The sequence below is a fragment of the Spermophilus citellus genome (genome assembly GCF_964194105.1).
Source record: "Spermophilus citellus genome assembly, chromosome: 9".
NCBI classification, from domain to species: domain Eukaryota; kingdom Metazoa; phylum Chordata; class Mammalia; order Rodentia; family Sciuridae; genus Spermophilus; species Spermophilus citellus.
Window position 1 is genome coordinate 138,667,776 of NC_138191.1, and position 21,430 is coordinate 138,689,205.

Sequence of the window (21,430 nt, forward strand, 5' to 3'; positions counted from 1 at the left end):
GGGAAACGGCCCCACACCAGGGCAGGAGCCAGAGCGTTGGTCCTGCATGGCCATCCTGGGCTGTGGCCAGCCCTGTGGCAGGAGCTCCCCTTCCCTGTGGTCAGGGGCCTGTGTGCTGTACCTCCTCTCCTGACCTGTGTGGGGCTCGGGGAAGTCATTCCCTGGCTTTGGTTTCTTCAGGCACAGAATGAAGGGGTGAGAGTGGCCGGGTGTCAGAAGCCTGTAACCCCCTCTTATGGTTTGGATGTGAACGTCCCCCCAAATCTCCTGCACTGATGCAGGAATGTTCAGAAACACAGGGATGAGATTTCGAGAGCTGTGACCTAATCGTGCATCCTGGTTCGAATGACGTGGTGACCATAGCAGGTGCCTGTGGCTGGAGGAGGAGGGTCCCTGGAGCCAGTCCTGGGAGGGTACGTATTCTCGTGTCCCCTCTCCTCTCACTCTGCTTCCTGGAGCCGCACTCTGACTCCCAGTCACTCGGCGGACTGTGGTCGCTCCCACGCTCACGGGGTTCCGTCATTGTTCCTTGGGCAGCAGGGGAGGGGTCTCTATCAATGGAAAACTCTGTCTCAGGTGCTCTTGGAAGACACCTGGACACTCCTCTCCCCTTGTCTTGGTGTCACCAAGAGTGCAGGGCAGGGGTCAGCTATGTGACTGCAGGGACAGCAAGAGAAAGAAACCAGGACTTCAGGCCTGGGCTCTGGGTCCCTGGACATCTATTCAGCCTCCGGAAGGCTCCCTTGTCGTTCATTTGACATGTAAAGCCCTGGCCTCTCCACTGCGGATCCACCCAGTCCCTGTGTGGTGGGGTGCTGGGGCCGTGGCTATGGGTCTTGTGCTCAGTGCAGGGAGGCCTTCTGCCTCCCCATATGGCCCTGGGCAGAAGGCAGCATAAGCCCTGGAGGTGTGAAAACCTGAGAGCACGGTCCGGGGCAGCTCAGAGAGAGCCGCAGAAGGGAGGTCACCGGACAGCTCCACTGTGCAGGTCAGTGGCCCACAGCTCTGCCGGTTTATCCGGTTTATCCGGCTGAGGCAGGAGGATACGGTTTATTCCTTGCCGGATGCTGGATGCTCGCAGCACAGGGGAAGGGATAGTGCCCAGCGGGAGGCTTGGGAGGACAGCTGGCTAGTATCCATCAGGGCGGCTCTGTGGCAGCAGGCCGGGCCCCGGGAGGTGGAGGTGACTCATGCAGCCTGGAAAGGAAACTGCATTGGCTAAACTTAAAATCCCTGCCTGATGCCCTCGGGAAGTTGTTATTTTCCTGGGAAACCGCGCTCCAGAGAGAAAATGGCCGTGATGCAGAGCAGGGTTTCATCAGCTTAGACTGTAATTATTAACCCTGTGATTTTCAGATGGAATCCATTCATCTGGATGAGCAGAGGGAACTTGGCAGAGAGGATTAAATGCAAAGTACTGGAGGGTGCAGTCCCCTTGGAAGACGGGCTGAGTGGGTGCTGGTTTGTCGTTGATCCCTGAGAACCAATGAACGGCCAAACTCGGGCACTGGAAGCCTTTTTTCCCACGATGGAGTTGGGTGTTCAAACACAATCACCGTGTTTAACATGCAGAAGTTGGAACTCCATTCTTGGATTTTGTGTATTTGAATGTGGCATTTTGAATTCTTTTGTATGACAAAAGACAGAAAGTGTCAAACACAAATTAACATTTCTAACAAAAGGACTGTCCATCAAGTGAGGGACGCATTTCACATTACGTATAAGCATGACTGAGTCTGTAGCATGGAAACTCCTAAAACAGGATGCTGGGGAGTTGAGACACCCCGGGACTGCAGTGAGCCCCTGTAGGCTACCTGGACACCACATAAGGAGAGCCGCAGGGCTGCCCTGTCCTGGACCCTGACCCTTCATTCTTAGGTCACAGAAGCAGGTTTGCTGTGGTCATTTCAGCACTTGGTGCTGGAGGACACCCAGTAAGCTTCTTCAAGAAAGAGCGCACAGACCTGGGCTCATTTAACAGCCCTTTGCAGAATTAATAATCCTGACATGTGCAAAGGATTTGTCTAAGCATTGTACAGGAATAAGAGATCCCTGCCCCTAGAAGATGGACAATAGGTCACCACACTAAAAAGACGGAGAGTGGTAATTTACAAAATAATGTACACCATGGAGGGACTTAAGCCAGAACCCAGGTAGGGTTCCAAGAGGACAGATGGTGCAAAGGCCCTGAGGCAGGGCCCCACTGGCAAGTCCAAGGGGAAGCAACGCCAGGCCGTGGCGGCCTGCTGTGAGGACCAGGAAGGTTGGCAGATGGAGGCAGCAGGGTCAGATTAGGCAAAACCCATTAGGTCATGGCCTGGAGTCTACATGTATATTATCTTACCTTTAATCAGCCTTGTTGAGATTAAATCTATGTACAACAAAATAACTAATTTTAAGTATGCAATTTGGGGGGTTCTGCAGGACTAGGGAACCTCCACTATAACGCTGATGTTGCTGAGTGTGGTGGCCCGACCTGTGATCCTAGACCAGGAGGCTGAGGCAGGAGGATACAAGTTCAAGTCCACCTGGGGAACTCAGTGAGACCCTGTCTCAAAACACAGTAAAAAAGGCTGGGGTGTGGCTCCGGGTGGAGGATTTGCCTAGCATGTGTGAGGCTTTGGGTTCAAAACCCCACGTAGAAAAAAAACCAAAACAGTAGAATGTTGACCTGCCACATAGCCATCACCCACTTCATAATCCTCGACATTTTATCACTTAAGAAAAGTTGGGCTGGGGTGTGGCTCAGGTGGAGCACTGGGCCCAGGTGGAGCACTCACCTAGCCTGCGTGAGCCCTGGGCTCCAGCCCTGGGCAGTCAGACTCCTCCCCAAGCCTCCGTCCTCTATCACCACGGATTCGCCTTTTCTGAAATACACCAATGGAATCGTAAGACATGATGTCAAGGTGGGCAGCCTTGCAAGCGGCCTCTGGTCCTCTGTGGCCTGTTTCCCTACTGTGCTGTGTACCCAGCAGCTTGTGACCACACGCCAGGAGTAATGGGGAATCGCGAGTCCTCCTGCCAAGACTCGGGTCTCGCAGCGGTGCTCCCGTCTGTCTCCGGTTGCTGGCCACTCCACGGCTGCACGGGGGCGCCTCTTGGTGGGCTTCATGTGCCCTACCCCAGGGACGCTAGGCATCTTTGGATGAGTTGGCTTGATCCAGTGGTCTCTGATCAAGTCTTTTGCTAATTTTAGAAAATGAGGATGCTGACCCTTCTGTTGCTGTGAGTTATTTATATTTTTCAGACACCAGTCTTTGGCTGCATGTGTTTTGTAAGGATCTTTAGTGGCCAGCGGTTTCCCGGCTCCTTCTCCCAGCAGCGTCTTCTGAAGAGCCAGGGCTTTAGTGGTGCTGAAATGACCCATGTGACCAGTCCTTGCCTCTGTTTCCTTCCCCTGAGCCGCGGTCTGGAGCTTCCCGGGGCTCATGTGCGGGCTCCCGTCCTCCGTGTCCACCTCCTAGGACGGCATCCTGGGCTCTCGGGTGTTCTGCCCTCCCAATGTTCTGTTCCAGTTTTCAGTTGTCTCAGGTGGAGGGAAACCTGTCTGTCTTGCTCCTTGTCAGCCATAGGTGGAAACGTACCCTTATTTGTTTAATTATCGATTTTGCGGTGCTGTGTGCCTGTGGGGCGAGCGCTCTACCGCTGAGGTCCACCCCAGGCTATCTTCATTTATCAAAATAGCTTTTTAAAATTACGGCTTTATCACTGATACTTGGCACCACACAAAACCTGCCTTTGCTCTTTAGAACATTCTTCCTGGGCATGGACATTTAAGTCACCAGGCTCTTTGTCTTGTGTTTGGCTCGGTGTCCCCAGGTTGTGGCCCTGACTTCCTCTCCATCGAGTTTGAAAGGTTTCTAGGCACACCGGCAGGGGTCTCACCACCCAAGGGCCTTGCAAAGACAAAGGTGTCAAAGAACAAGCCTTCATTCAGGCCCCAGTGCACATGCCTGTAGGGCAGCACTCAGCGGGCTGCAGTCAGAGGCCACCCTGGGCCATGCAGCAAGACCCAGTCTCAAAACAACTGCAGCAAAAAAATTCAACAAATTCAATTTGAACACACAATTGGCTTTTACCAACAATTCGTGAATTGGACTTCCTTCCATCTCCAGATTGACAAAAGGTGCTTCTGTGGGCATGGTAGCAGAGTTGGTAAAATCCAGCAGTGGTCGGAACAGGGTTGACAGGGGGTGGCTTCAGCTGTTCTCCCTGTGAGGACTAAAGCCGAGGGGCTTCCCTATCGTCCCTGCTAAAACCTGCCTGTGTGGGGATCCTCTGATTTCTTTCTCTCCTGATTTCTTGGAGGTTCAGATAAACAGCCTAGTTTGGCCAGGAAGACAAACAGGTGTATTCTTATTGCCCCTGGTAGATACAAGACGGGGCTGATGGTGCTGCATCTTGATTTCCTCACTTAGGTATGTTCTGGAGGCCACTCTACGGCAGGACACAGAAGGAGACCTGCCAGGGGCCAGCTCCCTGTGGGTGGCTGTGTTGTCTCTGACTGTCTTGCCCCTCTCCCGTGGAGTGTGTCCATCACCCATACTGGGACCAGAGAAGCGAAGCCCTAGGAAAGAACTCCATAATGGGGGGGGGGCGGGGGGGGTAGCCCAAGTGTAACTCCTCTTAGGAAAACGTCACCAGGCTGATAGGGTGGGCTGATAGGGTGACCCTGGAGCGCGGGAATTCTGAGAGGAAAACAGACCCAGCACCTCCCGCGGTGGGTGGCAGACCTCTTGACTTTCAGGATGTCCAGGCCCAGGATTAGCCAGGGACTTCCCAGGCCTCCCGCGGCCTCGGGCACCAGCTGCGAAGGGGCAGGTCCCACTCATCCTGGCCCAGCGCGTCCGCGGAGCCTGGTGAAAGGGATCCGCAGCGCACACCGTGCAGCCCCGGAGCGCCGGGCAAGTGCGGGCAGGTGCGGGCAGGGGCGCGCAGGGGCGGGCAGGGGCGCGCAGGGGCGGGCAGGGGCGCGCAGGGGCGCGCAGGGGCGGGCAGGGGCGCGCAGGTGCGGGCAGGGGCGCGCAGGGGCGGGCAGGGGCGCGCAGGGGCGGGCAGGGGCGGGCAGGGGCGCGCAGGGGCGGGCAGGGGCGCGCAGGGGCGGGCAGGGGCGCGCAGGTGGGCGCGCGGTGCAGCCGCGAGTCCTGCGCGAGGCCGAGCCCGCCGTCCGCAACGCCACCGCTTCTCTAGTCGCCGGTCCTTCCCACCGCGAGCTGGGCGGGCCGCGCCTGCGCGGGGCTGTGTGCGCGTTCCCATGGAGACGCCAGCGTCGCAGCCGAGGGCCGCCGAGAGGACCAGCCGGCCACCGCCGGGTTGCGCCGCCGCTGAGGAGGGCTTGTGGCCGGACAGGGCCGAGCAGGCCTTGGGGAGGTGGGTGCCGCCCGGCTGGCGTCTGTATCTCCCAAACCCTCGCGGCCCGCGGACTCAGACGCCTTCTTTGGAAGGGCCGTCGGTTGTTAGTAGTTGAGGTGAGGCATCTTGAGCCGGGCGCCTGCGGGGCACCGCCGGGGTCCTGGTAAGAAAGAGATCTGGACACAGCCCTGTCCGCGCAGGGAAGGCGCAGGGGTCTGGCCCTGAGCACCAGGGGCTGGAGGAGCCCCCGGCCAGAAGAGGGGCCTGCAGCAGGCCCGCCAGGCAGAGTCCGTAGGGGCACTCCCAGGACAGCCCCCTGGCCAAAGGGCCTAGGAGGCTGGACCGTGACTTTGTGCCCTGTCCTCTGAACCTGAGAGTCCAGGCCAGGGCAGTGAGGTGGCTGGCCCAAGTGGGTGGTGTCCCCAGGTCACCAGGGCGGGCCCAGGGTACTCACAGAGTCCTTTCAGGCAGAAGAGAACCAGAATCCCCGCAGCTGGCCACTCGGGCTCTGACCACGGCGGGATGGGGCCTGGGGCGCAGGAGTGAGGGCGCTGTAGAAGGTGGGAGAGGGAGCAGGGGACTCTGTGCAGGGTCTCCAGAAGAAATGCGGCTCCCTGCCCCAGAGCAGCCCAGCGGGGGAGGACCACCCTCGGCCCTGAGGCTAAGAGCGCAGGTCCAGGATTCTCAGCCTGCAGTGTCCTGGGGACATGAGGACAGAAGCGCACACCAGGTCAGGAGAAGAGTTAGGACCCATCCTGTCCGGAAGGTACCTGGTCTGCCTTCAGACACCATGGAAGAGCCAGGTGCACAGGGAGACAGGGCCCAGGGGCCAGGCTCCAAATATGGGGTTTGTGGGGAGGACGTGCAGGAAAGACCAGCGAGGGTGGTCAGGGGCAGCCACGCGGACGCACATCTTGGTGGTGGTACCAAGAGGGCTGGATCCCCACACGGGACCTCAGGGAGCCCAGTGAGGTCATCTCAGATGTGGCCTCCAGAACTGGGGTCACCCCAGAGTGGGGTCACTTGTGGAAGCAGAGCACCCAAGCCCTTCAACCTCGTCACAGGCGCCAGTTGCCTCTCAGACCCCCATAGCATGCCCCCCACAGCTCTGTGTCCGTGCCAGCACCAGAGAGTGTCAGGCTTGCGCTTCCCGGCTCCCCCGGGGCATCTGTCTCTGCAAATGCCACCCATCCAAGTCCTGCTTTAGAGTCTGTCTTGTGCCACAGGATGCCTGCCCCTGCTCCTCATCAACACTGTCCTTGCCCCGTCTCCAGTAGGTGCTACGTCAGGGACAGGTCCCTCACTGTCCTGTGTGTGCTCTCCCTCCCTCTCTCCTGGTGGGACTTTGGAGGGGTTAATGAAGATGGAGCAAATTGGGAAAGAATCGGTACCTCGGAAACACGAGTCTCCTGAAGCTGTGTTTACCATTGAGACTTTCTTCTGTTTTCACGTTTTCTTTATGGGAAATTTCAGAGTCAAGAACAGGAAGAGGGGCTGGGGCTGGGGCTCAGAGGTAGCACGCTCACCTAGCATGCGTGGGGCCCTGGGTTCGATCCTCAGCACCACATAAATATAAAAAGATATTATGTCCACCTATAACTAGAGAGAGAGAGAGAGAGAGAGAGAGAGAGAGAGAGAACAGGAAGAAAGATAATGAGCCACAGGCCCGCCGCCACCCTGCACTAGCAGCTACCCAGCCTGGGCCCCTGCTGGTCCAGAATGGGACTACGGAGGTGTCCCGGCTCACTGCGAGCTTTAGTGTGCACCCCCAGGTAGATGAAGGTGGCCTTTACCAATGACCATAAAATCATCGTCAATTCCCACAGTTCCTTTCTTTTTCCTCCTCCTCCTCCTCCTTCTTTACCCAGGGGTGCTTTACCACTGAGCTACATCCCTTAAGCCACCAGAGTGGGGTCACTTTGAGACAGGGTCTGGCCTTGAACTTGCAGTCCTCCTGCCTCAGCCTCCCAGGTTGCTGGCATCACAAGTGGGCTCCTCGCCCAGCTTCAGCGGTGATTTCTTCATGAAATCCAACTTGTGCTGTTTTCAGGGATGGTCACAGAGCCTGCCACTCTGTTGGCTTGAGCTGGCAGGGTCCCCACTGTGGGGAGGCCCACTGGTCTGCAGTGGCCCCTCCCCTCTCTCCCTGGGACCTTTGTTTGTTGAAGGAACTGGGCCATGGGCCCCACTGATTTTCGGGGGTCTACTTTATGTCCCCGCGGGGTTCTGCCGGTTGTCTCAGCAGTCCCAGCGTCTGCTGTTGTGTTTATTCTTAAGGGCTTCATTCTCTCGCTGTGATTGTAAATGGTAGCTGCTGTTTACTCTGAATCATGGAAAGGCGCTCGGTTCTCGTCAGGGAGGCGTCTCCGCAACGTGAGCAAGCTTCCGCGTTACCTTGCCTTCCAGATGCTTCTCCTCCTGCTCGCTTGGACCTTCTCGTTGGGGACCCAGCACCTCCTTGTTGGGTTCTTGATCTTCCTCCTCTCTTCCTCCCTGGCCCTGGGTGCACTGGGCAGGCGCACTGAGCAGCGCCTGGCCCCTGGTTCCCAGTCCTGAAGCTTCAGGGTCTGTGGCTGGGCCTGCGGCTTGTGGAGGGCGCCCTGAATGGGCAGGCTGACAGTTGGTGAGTTGTGGAGCATGAGGTGGTGTCCTCGATGAACAATTAAACCGAGCCGGTCAACCTGTCACAGAAACACGCAACACTTTTTGTGGTGAGAACATTTGAAATTTACTCTCTCGGCAATTTTTAAATGTACAAATATCGATTGTTTTCACCACAACTAAAAATACGTGTCTCCTGTCTCACTCCCTTTGTGTAATCTACGGAACTTTTATTCTTCCCCTCTCCTTACTGTGGGTTAGCTTCCACGTATCAGCAAAAACATTCCACCTTTGGTTTCTTGGGACTGGCTTATTTCACTTAGCACAATGTTCTCCATTTCCAGCCATTTACCAGAAAAATTCCATTTTTCATCAGGGCTGAGTAATATTCCATTGTGTGTATTTACCCCACCCTCCTGTTGAAGGGTGCCTAGGCTGGTTCCATAGCTTTGGGATTATGAATTGAGCTGCTGTAAACCTGATGTGGCTGTGTTACTGTAGTTTGCTGATTTTAAGTCCTTTGGGTATAAGCTGAGGAGCGAGATACCTGGGTCAAATGGTGGTTCCATTCCCAGTTTTCTGAGGAATCTCCATACTGCTCTCTGGAGTGGTTGCACCAGTTTGCAGCCCAAGCACCTTCACCAGCACCTTCACCAGCACCCTCACCAATACCCTCACTAGCACCCTCACCAGCACCCTCACCAGCACCCTCACCAACACCCTCACCAACACCCTCACCAGCATCCTCACCAGCATCCTCACCTGCACCCTCACCTGCACCCTCACCAGCACCCTCACCAGCACCCTCACCAACACCCTCACCAACACCCTCACCAACACCCTCACCAGCACCCTCACCAACATCCTCACCAGCACCCTCACCAGCACCCTCACCAGCACCCTCACCTGCACCCTCACCTGCACCCTCACCAACACCCTCACCAACACCCTCACCAACACCCTCACCAACATCCTCACCAACACCCTCACCAGCACCCTCACCAACATCCTCACCAGCACCCTCACCAGCACCCTCACCAACACCCTCACCAGCACCCTCACCAACACCCTCACCTGCACCCTCACCAGCACTTTGGTCACCGTGTTCTTGATGACCTCCATTCTGCTGGAGTGCGATGGCTCCTGGGGTAGTTTTAATGTGCATCTCTAGTGGCCGTGATGGTGAGCATCTTTTCTTGTTGGTTGACGTTCGTATTGTGAACTTATGTTCATTTCTAACACAAGTTCACGACTCTTTTAAGTATAAAGGGATGTTGGATTTTATGGATCCTTTTTCTTGCTTACTGGGTGGATGGTGTGACCCCCTGGGGTCTGCTGGTCAGTGCCCATGTGCTCAGGGGCCCCTCATGGCCACGCCTGCTCTCCTGCCGGGATATGCTGGGCATCTGCTGGGCACGTGCCCCTGTCGCTGAGCAGCGGGGGGTGGGGGCGGCTGGCTGCTTACTGCTGCCACGGCTTGTGCCCAGAGTGTTGTGTGCTGGGTGCCTCCTCCTGCTCCCTGCTCACGGCCACCCTGGTGCACCTCTTTCTGAGCTTTAAAGCACAGGCAGTGCCTCTGGAGAGCAGGGAATTAGACTTTTGAGATTATTATTTTTTTTTAAGAGAGAGAGAGAGAATTCTTAACATTTATTTTTTAGTTCTCGGCGGACACAACATCTTTGTTGTATGTGGTGCTGAGGATCGAAACCAGCGCCCCATGCATGCCAGGCAAGCGCGCTACCGCTTGAGCCATATCCCCAGCCCTGGGACTGTTTTTGAAAACAGCGTTTCTTATCACTTCAGTGTGCTGGCTGGCGCACTGGCAGCCTCCGTACCCAAGGTGGCCCTTCCAAGCCCTCCTGAGAGCTGCCAAGTGACCCTGGGTTCTCCAGCCACTTCTCCTGTGCCCGAGCCCTGCACAGGTGCTGGCCCAGGTCCCCCCACCCCCGGGGCCTTCACACTCGTCCTTCCACTTCCCAGTTGGCGAGTCCTTGCAGATTCGTGTGTGGAAACAGGAATCTGCACCGTTTCAGAGGATTAGAGTGGGGTGAGAGTTGAGCGCCAGGAGGGCGGGCCTCTGTGCCTGGACGCTCAGAGTATCCGTATGCTGCGGTCCACTGTGCGTCCAGCGAGGCAGTCGGGTAGCCGCACCCAGCTCCTGAGACAGAGCTGAACAGGTCTGGCCACTTACCAGTGTCCTCTGAAAGCCCCGGAGGGCACAGAGCAGTGGGCAAGTCTGTCCTTCCACGTGGGGAGAAGGTGGGGGTGTTTTATGGGCACTGAGCATCCTACCCTTTGGGACTTTAATGAAAGTGTTTTTTGCCGTTTCCATCACGGGCATTGATTCATTCGTAATGTGACGGGAAACATCCTGAGACATCGGACGTCTTCCTAGCGGATGGGTCTGAGGCAGTGGCTGAATTAAGCAACAGAAACCAGTTCCCAGATCTGAGCATCTCCCGCACGGACACCTGGGCTCACCGCCCGGACTCAGCCCTGGGGTCAGGGAGAGACTGTCCTCACACGGGACGTCTGTGCCCACACACTGACACAAGCACTCACCACGCACTCTTTCCATCGACCACGGTGTGAGCACGACCTGACGATGGGCGTTAGAACAAGCACATGCTTGTGGTTGGACAGAGAGTAAATGAAGTCGTACATCAGACTTGACTTTCACAAGAAATGACGAGGTACTAAGGAGCATCTGTGCCCAACACTGTTCTGCGTGAAGCACCTTTGATCAATGGATGTACGATTCCAAGAGTGTCCACGGGCGTCCTCCTAGAATCCCCAGACGAGGAGGGCGTGGTCAGTGTTCTCAAGTTCTTTAAGCCCCTGAACCTTGGCGGAGTGTGAGTGTGAGTGTGAGTGTGAGTGTGAGTGTGTTCTGCTGAGATAACATGTGTGTGGTGCTGGGAAGGGACCCCGGAGGCTCAACCACTGAGCTCCATCTCCAGCTCTTTCTGGTTCTGACTTTGAGACAGGGTCTTGTTAAGTTGCTGATGGCCTTGAACTTGCAGTCCTCCTGCCTCAGCCTCCACGTAGCTAGGTCCCAGGCATGGCCACCACAGCTGGCAGACACAGAGGTCAGAAACGTTTGATTGGGTCCATTTTGACAACGGCATACATCTGTGCAGCCAGGTATAGGGTGGCCCCAGACCCCGCAAGTTCCCTGGCTGTCCATCCTGGTACGCGGAAGCCACCATACGAATTCGGTCCCCTGCCCGAGCTTGCTGCTCTGGGCTTCAGCGTACTCCTGTGTCCACTTCACGACTTTGCAGTTTCTCAGCCGTCCTTAGGATCAGGGGCCTGTTGTTAGGGTCTGTTCACAAGAAATTCCCGCCAGTCACACTCACGGCTGCAGATGGATCCGAGTTCTTGCCAGAGCTTGTGCCACCTTTGGAGTGACTCCTGGCCACCTTGGGGGCACATAGCGCTAGGGCTTTAGTCTTCATCTCGTGACTCTGGGTGTCACACCACGTGTCCCGTGATCATTGGCCATTTCTGTGTCTTCTCGTGTCACACCACTCTAGACCTTCTGTCTGTCTAAGCTGGAGTCTGGACTTTGAGTATTGATGTGCAGGAACTCTTTACCTATTCTGGATACAAGACCTTTGTCAGATATTTGTGGTACGAGTATTTTTTCCCTAATCGGTGAAGTATCTATTCTCTTTCTAAATGTCTTTTTAAGGTGAGTTATTGATTATTATAAAGTCCATATTTTAAGATCTCGGGTCCTGTTGATCTGTATTTTGTGATAACTTTCTTGCAGCCGATCTCTGTCTCTCGACATGGAGAGAGCCACTAGCCTGGTCTCTGGAGAGGAGCTTGCAGACAGCATCCTGCCCATGGATGATGGTAAAGGAGGCCCGGGAAAAACAGGCGACTCGCCTTACGGCTGCCCCCCGGCTCCCTGGACCCCGCGAGACCGTGCCCACTGAATCCACGTTCTCCCCAGCCCGGGAGCTGGTCCTGCCGTCTTCAGCTGAGGCTCTGACAGTGCAGACCACAGTCTCCAGTCCTGGCGTCACTACTGAGAAACTGATGCCATTTTTAGCCCCGTCCTTTGAATGTGACCTATTTTTATTTTCTTTTCCTGGACCCATTTAGATTTTCTTTTTAGATTTTCTGATGATCTGAAATCTTCCTGAGATGTCCTTGATTTGGACCTCGCTGCCCAGGCAGCTGTCAGTCTGCACAGGTGGCCCTGCCTGCAGCACCCTGTCCCTGAGCGTCCCCCTCTGGACGGTGTGTCCTTCTCTCGCCCTCCTTGTGGTGGTGGATGCACTTGTGCCTTTCAAAGTCCTTTCTCAGTCTCTGTGACAGAGACCTAGCCGAGCGTGGAGAGGGGCCCCTGGTTCCATTGGCCTGGTCAGCTGGAAGTCCACAGTGACTCAGACCAGGAGCCTCAAAGGCCTTGTCTGAAAACCAGCTACAAGACGTTCTTTAAAGGTCTGGAAACCAAGGGCTCCCAGACTCCATATTTACTGTGCTAAGAAGTCAAGTTGAAAGTAATTCCACACTCACTCGCTTACCCACACTCACTCGCTTACCCACACTCACTCATTCGCTTACCCACACTCACTCATTCGCTTACCCACACTCACTCATTCGCTTACCCACACTCACTCGCTTACCCACACTCACTCGCTTACCCACACTCACTCATTCGCTTACCCACACTCACTCATTCGCTTACCCACACTCACTCATTCGCTTACCCACACTCACTCGCTTACCCACACTCACTCGCTTACCCACACTCACTCATTCGCTTACCCACACTCACTCGCTTACCCACACTCACTCATTCGCTTACCCACGCTCACTCGCTTACCCACGCTCACTCGCTTACCCACACTCACTCATTCGCTTACCCACGCTCACTCGCTTACCCACGCTCACTCGCTTACCCACACTCACTCGCTTACCCACACTCACTCATTCGCTTACCCACACTCACTCGCTTACCCACACTCACTCATTCGCTTACCCACACTCACTCATTCGCTTACCCACACTCACTCGCTTACCCACACTCACTCGCTTACCCACACTCACTCGCTTACCCACACTCACTCATTCGCTTACCCACACTCATTCACTTACCCACACTCACTCGCTTACCCACACTCACTCGCTTACCCACACTCACTCATTCGCTTACCCACACTCATTCGCTTATCCACACTCATTCACGTATCCACACTCATTCACGTATCCACACTCATTCGCTTACCCACACTCATTCGCTTACCCACACTCATTCACGTATCCACACTCATTCACTTATAGCCCATAGCAGGAATAAACTATTGTAAGCAGTGTGCTCTGGGTCAGTGGAGGACACTGCACCTGCCTGTCCCGTGGCCTCCAGCCACGTCACTGCAGGCACAGGACATTGTGCTGAGACAACCGACAGACCCCCAGGGCTCCCTGGACCACACTTTGAGAACTACCCTTGCTCATCCAGTTTAAGCTGGTTTTGCTGTCCTCCTCTTCCTACTGGAGGTTGAACCCAGGGGTGCCGAGTCCTCAGGGCCTCACTGAGTCACTGAGGCTGGCTTTGAACTTGTGATCCTCCTGCCTCGGCCTCCCAAGTCCCTGAGATCTCAGGCGGGGCCGCTGCGCCTGCTTGCTGTCTAACTCTGACCTCGATTTCCAGGAAGACACCCGGAACTGGAGTTGGAGGTGGAGTCTCTCCCCGAGGGTCCCGGGAGCGCGGCTGCTGCGGGAGACTGCGGGTGATTCCCGGGGGGCCTTCCTGCAGTGGAGCGGGGAGGGCGGGCAGGCGCAGGTCTGCGGGTGGCACCGTGCCGGGGGCAACCCCGCTGCCCTCCTCCTGGATTCAAGCTCCGCGAGGGGAGAATGTGCTGCCACAGCCGGTGCGGGAGAGGGCAGGAGTGCGGCCCCCGGGGGAGACTGGACCCAGGAGACCGAGCTGCGCAGGCACCTGGACCTGCTGGACAGGATGCAGGAGGAGAAAGGCCTCTTCCAACAGAAGACCAGGTGAGCTGCTGGCCGCGGCCCAGGCGGCCTCCCCGCAGTCACCCGGGTCCTGCGTCGTCCGTTTCTCTTACTGAACTATTTGACGGCAGACTGCTGACCATGCCACCTGGCTGCTCTCTAAAGAGCACTCTTCTTCATGCCCACCACCCCCGAGGCTCCCAGGGAGACTGGTCCAGCCTAGCATCATGCCAGGGTACCTCCAGCTGCTGTTTCCCAATTCTCCTCTAAACATCCCTTCAGCCATCCCTGGGGTTCTCTTTTGTTGCCAAAGTCACGTGACAGGAGCCAGTGTGCGGTCAGGCCCCCAGGGCCACTCCAGCCAGTGTTCTGAAATGGCCAGCTGCAGTGCCAACTGCTCATGACTCATGGACGCTTGGGCTGTGGGTGACCTTGGCCGCAGAGCCAGTCCCTTGGCAGAATGTTGGGAATGTGGGTGACAAGGCCCTGTCCTGTCACTGGACAGAGGACCTGGGAAAGATGTGCTACCCCAGCCCCCAGCCGGGCGAGGCTGCAGCTTCAAAGCCACCACCCAGTCCTTGTTGGGCGTTTCAGAGAAGAGCTGCGGGCCTGTCGCCAGAGGGTGGACGTCCTCAGCAAACAGCAGGAGACCGTGGCCGCCGAGATGGCCAGGGAGGGAGCGGCCAACAACATGTAGGTGGTAGGCGGCCAGTAGGCCGGGGCCAGGCACGACCATGCTGTCAGGGCGGTCCAGGGCCCCACGGCCCCTCGACCCCGATTCCAGTGGCAGCCCGACTTGACCACTGACCACTCACTCAGGCCCGTCCCCACATAGCAGGGCCTCCCCCAGGCAGAGCCCCCAGCGTGTCACCACAAGGAAGACCCCTGCTCACCGCCTGGGTGGGTGGCAGCCCAGGAGGAAGAGGCCGGGGGGACTCGGGGTCCCTGGGTGCTCTGAGGGCCCGCAGCTTCCCCAGAGAATAGGAGAGGCCACAGCAGTGAGCATCCGCCCCCAGGCCCCGAGCTGACCAGTTCAGACAGACTGACTCCCGAGAACGCCGAGGCCCCTGGTGCTGACCCGTGCCGTCCCCCATGGCGGTGCTCCAGGGCCGCCGTGGGCCGTCTCCAGGCCACGTCCAGACGCCTGCACACAGAGCTGCAAAACGAGCAGGACCTACAGTCGAGGATCGCGGCCATGCTGAGGGAGACCGAGTAAGCGGGCAGCGCCCGGGGCCAGGGCGGAGGGCGGGCCTAGGACCAGGTGCCCATCAGCAGGCAGGTGTTAAAGGGGCAGCTGAGAGGAGACAGTGCACACGCTTCTCTGGTTGTTTGCGGGTGAGAAGCTGTGAATTGGTTGTTTCCTTTTCCTGTTTCTGGTTCTTTGAGCTTCCACAGAAGCCGTTAAAAAGCACCTCAAAGGCCAGGTGTGGTGGCCACGCCTGTGAGCCCCGTGGCCCTGGAGGCTGAGGCAGGAGGACCGTGAGTTCACGGCCAGCCTCAGCAAAGGCGAGGCGCTCAGCAACTCAGTGAGAACACAGAACAGGCTGGGGTGGCCCAGTGGCCGAGGGCCCTGCGTCCAATCCCGGTGGCCCTCACACACAGAGTGCCTCCACGATTCTCCAGAGGCCCTGCGGGGAGGCAGCTGGGCCTTGAGACTCCCAGTGGCGCTTGGTGGCCGAGCCTGGACGGCTGAGGCAGAAAGGCTCTTGGGGGACGGAAGCTGGTCACTGACTGCACCAGGAAGCCTCCTGGGCACAGCCGGGGGGCTGGATGGGGGCTCTGCTGTGACACCCCCGGGACAAGCGGGGCTGTCCAGCCTCAAGGGCCGCAGGCACAGGGAGAGCCAGGGCTCCCTTGGGTGCCCCTTGCTGCAAGAGAGGCAGCTCCAGCTCTTGCCGCACCCACACTGGCCCCTGGGCCTGGACGTCCAGCCCCTGGCCTGCCCTGCTGTGACTAGTCACCATCCACACTGGCGCTCCGCGGCCCCCAGGAAGTGCAGAGCCACCAGGGACGTGGCCGCGGGAATCAGCGGGCGAGGGCTGGGGGAGTGGGTCCCGGCGCTCCTGCCTCTCCCTCCCCGGCCCCCCGGCGAACTGTCCACCTGGGGGTGCTGTGGTGCTCGGGGGCGGGTTTCCGACCCGCCATCCCTCACGTGTGGGTCAGCTTCCACCCCAGGGCCCTCTTCCCAGTGTGCACACCTCCCCTGGCCACCACCCCGATGAGTGACGGGGCCTCAGTGGGCTCCCCTCTGCTTCCGTCCTAGGGACCCCAAGTTCTGCTAGCTGCCAAACCCCTTCTGCCCACCTCCCTAGAGGGCCACTGCGGTGCCTTTGGGGGACCCTGTGCCGCCACGCAGGGCGCGTCCCCACACACGGCAGGCCTCTGTGCTCTTTACATCAGATACGGGGTCGCCAAGGGGCTGTGGGCATCTTGGCTCCCACATCCATGCTCCCCCAGCAGCCATGCTGCTGGCCAGCACACTCGCCCAGGCTGCAGCCGCCTCTCTTCAGCCTCTCCCCAGCCTGTCCCCAGCCTCTCCTCAGCCTCTCCCAGCCTCTCCCAGCCTCTCCCCAGCCTCTCCCCAGCCTTTCCCAGCCTTTCCCAGCCTCTCCTCAGCCTCTCCTCAGCCTCTCCTGCCAGCCTCTCCCCAGCCTCTCCTGCCAGCCTCTCCCCAGCCTCTCCTGCCAGCCTCTCCCCAGCCTCTCCCCAGCCTCTCCCCAGCCTCTCCTCAGCCTTTCCCAGCCTCTCCCCAGCCTCTCCCAGCCTCTCCCAGCCTCTCCTCAGCCTTTCCCAGCCTCTCCTCAGCCTTTCCCAGCCTTTCCCAGCCTCTCCCCAGCCTCTCCTCAGCCTCTCTCCAGCCTCTCCTGCCAGCCTCTCCCCAGCCTCTCCTTGGCCTCTCCTGCCAGTCCTGGATCTGTCCCTACATGTGACACCTGTTGCTCTGAGATGCCAGTACCATCCCTGTCACTGCAGTGACGTGGGCTCTGGCCACCACCAGGACAGAGAAGACAAGCCTTCATGACACCTTCAAGGGCCATAGGGGCAGCTTAGCTCAGATGGCCACCACCCCTCAGTTCCAAGGCAGGACACTGTCCTCCTCTGTCCTCGAGCCCCTGGCTGTGTGGGAGCTGACCAGCCGAGAGCTGGGCCTCATCCATGGGCCTCCACCAGGAAGGGTGCGGGTGGTACTGCTGGACTGCTGCTGGACCCTGAGAGGTCATCACCCTGGGACGTCCTGGGTGTGCCGACGCACTGGCTGAGATGAGGGCCCCTCAGGGTGGGGGTCTCCTGCTGCTTCTCACCAGCAGTGGTGGCCTGCCATTGTCCTGGGGCTGGACAAGCTGACCGGCTGTGGATCTCAGCTGAAGACCAGTGATGTGGACCACAGGGCATCTGAACGTGGTGGAGCCCTGGGTGCGTGCCAGGGACTCTGCGAGGGCGAGCACGTTCCCACAGATGGGGGCACCGCCCCCGTGCCCTGGCCCTGGGCCCACCCACCCACCGCGGGCTGGAGCCCCCCACCGCAGCGTCCGATCTGGGGCTTGGAAGGCGACGTAGTGGCTGGTGAACAGAAGCCCTCAGCCGGGCCGAGCTGCCCAGGGCACCTCCCTGGCTGGACAGGTGACCACTGGCACCCAGTGAAGAGCTCTGGCAGAGCTTTGGGGACAAGAAGTGGCTTCTGAAGAGATGCAGAGCTGCCCAGGGAGCCAGCTCCGTGCTGCAGGGCACTCGGCTCCCGGGCACCCTGCAGACGCCCTCGCGCATGATGGAGGAGGAGCTGGCCTGGGAGGGCAGAGCAGGACCAGCGTCGTCCAGCAGGGAGGCTCTGCTGTCACTGTCCCTGGTGCTCAGGGGTCTGCGGCTCAGCTGCGCTGACCCTGTCCCCACAGCCGAGCCGAGGAGCCCACTCTTTCCCAGCAGAGTCACTGTGGTCTGGAAGTTGTCCCCAGGTGAAGAACCAGCGGGGTTCTGTGAGGTGGTCAGCGTCCTTCTGAAGGGGCTCATGGCAGCCTTTGTCCCTCTGTCCCCTCCTGCAAGGATGCCCAGACAGCATGGCCAAGAGGACAGGTCCTTGCTGAAAGGAAAGTGACCACAGTACTTGGAGCGACCAAGGGATCTTTACTGCAGCAAGGCAACAGAGGAGGGGGGGGGCCCGGCAGGAGGGAGTTTTTATCGCCCAAATCTAACGGGGCCTCTGGGTCTGCAAGCTGCCTTGTTGGTGCGAGGGGGGCTGAGCGCTCAGCCTGGAGCAGGGGCTTGGGCGTTTGGGCTTGAAGCAAACAGGGGATAAAGAGCCAGACAGAGGGTCGGAGTGGCCAGGTCGCCCTGCAGACAGCTTACTCAGCCTGTCCTGCACCTGACACTTACCAGACCCTGGCCTCCTGCACTTGACCCTGGACCCCCGCCTCCAGGACTGCGCGGTGCAAGGGGGTTGGTTGTAGGTCACCAGCCTCCGCCTCTGCCACGGCTGCACGGGCCCCTCACCCAAGTCCTCCACAGAACAGGACGTGGCACCGTCCGGAGCTGCTGACAGCACAAGTCCTCAGCTTGGAGTCGCGTGGCCCAGCCACAGAGCCACAGGGCACTGGGGACAGCCTCAGGGGCAGTCAGCAACACTCCGGTCTCAGAGTTGAAGGGGCCCATCATTAAAAAGCCAGCGACTGTTTCAAATTTCCCAACAAAGAGCACACTAGGCCCGAGTGTCGAGTGGAGTGGTTGTCACGTGCGTCCTGTGTGGCCCTGTGCAACGCGACAGGTGTGGGCCGGCAGGAAATAGAAGGCTGAAAAAATCGAGTTGAAAACAGAGAGGCTGGTCTGAGCTCAGCGGTGAGCACTCGCCACGCACGGGTGGGACCGGGGCTCATCCTCAGCACCACATGGAAATAAAGATCTTGTGTCCACCTGTAACTAAGACATATTTTAAAAAGAACTGAAACAGGCTCTGGGTAAGAGCTGAGTTGGTGGAGTGCTTGCCTCGCATGCACAAGGCCCTGGTTAAAAAAAAAAAATTAAAAAAAACAAACAACAAGAAACGCATTGAAAGCAGGGGTTTTAGGATGGAAGAGCCCCATGGGTCCGACCCTAACACAGGGAGAAGCCGGCGAAGGCTTCATTTGTAGTGAAACACACCAAAGGGTCTTTTTGTGAGGAGGGTCCTTCGAGGCCGGCCTGACTGGGGACCTCACTTGGTGGTGCCTCCTCCGCCAGCAGCTGGTCTCTCGAGGCTACCTGGGCGCCCTGGTATCTCTTTCCACCTCCAGGGAGGAGTGTTTGAACCTGTCTGAGCCAATAGATTCCACGTACCACAGGGTTCTCCTTGAACAGGGCGTTTGCCAAGGCAAGGAAGCAGTCTCAGAGGTCGGGGTGACACCGCGCGTTCAGACGGGCCCACAATTCATCCCCAGCTCCCAACCAGTGGTATCGCTTTGCTACTAAAGCCACGAAGACAGTGCAAGAAAGGAAACGCACACCCAGCCGTCCCCCAGGAAACACAGGCGGGCAGGTGAAGCAAGAGGGAGACGGGCCGCGTGCTGCACACTGCGTCACCACACTGACAACCAATCCACAAAACTACAACTATCTTATATTTGATAAAGGGGCTAAAAGCATGCAATGGAGGAAGGATAGCATCTTCAACAAATGGTGTTGGGAAAACTGGAAATCCATATGCATCAAAATGAAACTGAATCCCTTTCTCTCACCATGCACAAAAGTTAACTCAAAATGGATCAAGGACCTTGATATCAAATCAGAGACACGGCATCTGATAGAAGAAAAAGTTGGCTACGATCTACATACTGTGGGGTCGGGCTCCAAATTCCTTAATAGGACACCCATAGCACAAGAGTTAATAACAAGAATCAACAAATGGGACTTACTTAAACTAAAAAGTTTTTTCTCAGCAAGAGAAACAATAAGAGAGGTAAATAGGGAGCCTACATCCTGGGAACAAATTTTTACTCCTCACACTTCAGATAGAGCCCTAATATCCAGAGTATACAAAGAACTCAAAAAATTAGACAATAAGATAACAAATAACCCAATCAACAAATGGGCCAAAGACCTGAACAGACACTTCTCAGAGGAGGACATACAATCAATCAACAAGTACATGAAAAAATGCTCACCATCTCTAGCAGTCAGAGAAATGCAAATCAAAACCACCCTAAGATACCATCTCACTCCAGTAAGATTGGCAGCCATTAAGAAATCCAACAACAACAAGTGCTGGCGAGGATGCGGGGAAAAGGGTACACTTGTACATTGCTGGTGGGACTGCAAATTGGTGCGGCCAATGTGGAAAGCAGTTTGGAGATTTCTTGGAAAGCTGGGAATGGAACCACCATTTGACCCAGCTATTCCCCTTCTCGGTGTATTCCCTAAAGACCTAAAAAGAGCATGCTACAGGGACACTGCTACATCGATGTTCATAGCAGCACAATTCACAATTGCTAGACTGTGGAACAAACCTAGATGCCCTTCAATAGATGAATGGATAAAAAAAATGTGGCATCTATACACAATGGAGTATTACTCTGCATTAAAAAATGACAAAATCATAGAATTTGGAGGGAAATGGATGGCATGGCAGTCTTCAGAGTGAGCACCTTGCAGGGGACAGGGACCAGGCCCGTCCAGCTTGCAGCTGTGATTTCCCTGGGAGATGTTAGGCTGTCTGCAGGCCCACGGGCCACATTTGCGATCCCAGCCACTGGAGGGCTGTGGCAGGATGGCACCCTCAAGGCCAGTCTGGGCCACGCATCAAGGCCCCGTCTCAAAATCAAAATACCCAGGCGTGAGGGGGTGGCTCAGTGATAGAGCGCCCTGGGTTCCGTCCCCAGCACTGTGGGGGATGTGAGGCTGATTTCATTCGAGGGCGCCACCGCACGGGGACCCGCCACAGGTCTTGTGATGGAGAGAATGGCCTCAACTCCACGGTGACGATTCTGTTTCAAGACACTCTCAGCCGCCAGGCTCAGAGGTGCACATCTGTGATCCTAGCTCCTCAGAAGGCTCATGCAGGAGGATCTCAAGTTCAAGGCCAGCCTGGGCAACTTAGCCAGGCGCTGTCTCCACATACAATGAAAAGGGCTGGGGTGGTCAGCGGAGCCTCCTGGGTTCCATCCCCAGCACAGAGCAGTAAAAAGGCTCAGAAGGGGATTTTCTTAAAATGGTTAAGAGCATCTACCCAGCGCTTCCCGCACCCACCACATGGGGTGCGATTGAGGTTGAAGCAGAGCGGGGGCTGAAACCTGTGGGTGCAGATGGAGCCCAGTGCCGGACAGAGCTGCTGGGGAGGCCCAGGGCAGCTGTCCAGGTGTGTGGGCTCTGGTGGGTAGGAACTCACTGCTGCGCACCAGGGCGGGCCCCTGAGGCCTAGGAAGCACGTTCTCAGACTCTATGTTCCCCTGCTTGCACCCCCATCCCACCCGAGCTGAGCTAGAAGCTCAAGGGGCATCATGTGTGAGAGGTCACACTATCCAATGGTGGACACAACTGCCCAAGG

The 21,430-nt window shown here is 57.4% G+C and overlaps 2 protein-coding genes and 1 long non-coding RNA gene across 5 annotated transcripts in view; 2 read left to right on the plus strand and 1 right to left on the minus strand.

Moving 5' to 3' along the window:
• TMEM52 (transmembrane protein 52) overlaps nucleotides 1-21,430 on the plus strand; it is a 74,149-nt gene that overhangs the window by 25,227 nt on the left and 27,492 nt on the right. The window lies entirely within an intron of this gene.
• On the minus strand, nucleotides 5,766-7,831 carry LOC308656903. The gene is made up of 3 exons (XR_014023796.1): nucleotides 7,747-7,831; nucleotides 6,879-6,951; nucleotides 5,766-6,051 (listed from the first exon to the last, which is right to left on the minus strand). It is a non-coding gene; the product is annotated as an uncharacterized lncRNA (long non-coding RNA).
• Nucleotides 11,748-21,430, plus strand: part of CFAP74 (cilia and flagella associated protein 74) — a gene marked incomplete at its 5' end in the record, with an annotated part of 34,607 nt that continues 24,924 nt past the window's right edge. Inside the window, 5 exons of the mRNA XM_081308175.1 lie at nucleotides 11,748-11,814; nucleotides 13,622-13,700; nucleotides 13,810-13,965; nucleotides 14,518-14,616; nucleotides 15,031-15,135. Of these exons, the coding sequence (XP_081164301.1) occupies nucleotides 11,748-11,814; nucleotides 13,622-13,700; nucleotides 13,810-13,965; nucleotides 14,518-14,616; nucleotides 15,031-15,135 (506 nt within the window). The remainder of the gene's footprint in view (nucleotides 11,815-13,621; nucleotides 13,701-13,809; nucleotides 13,966-14,517; nucleotides 14,617-15,030; nucleotides 15,136-21,430) is intronic.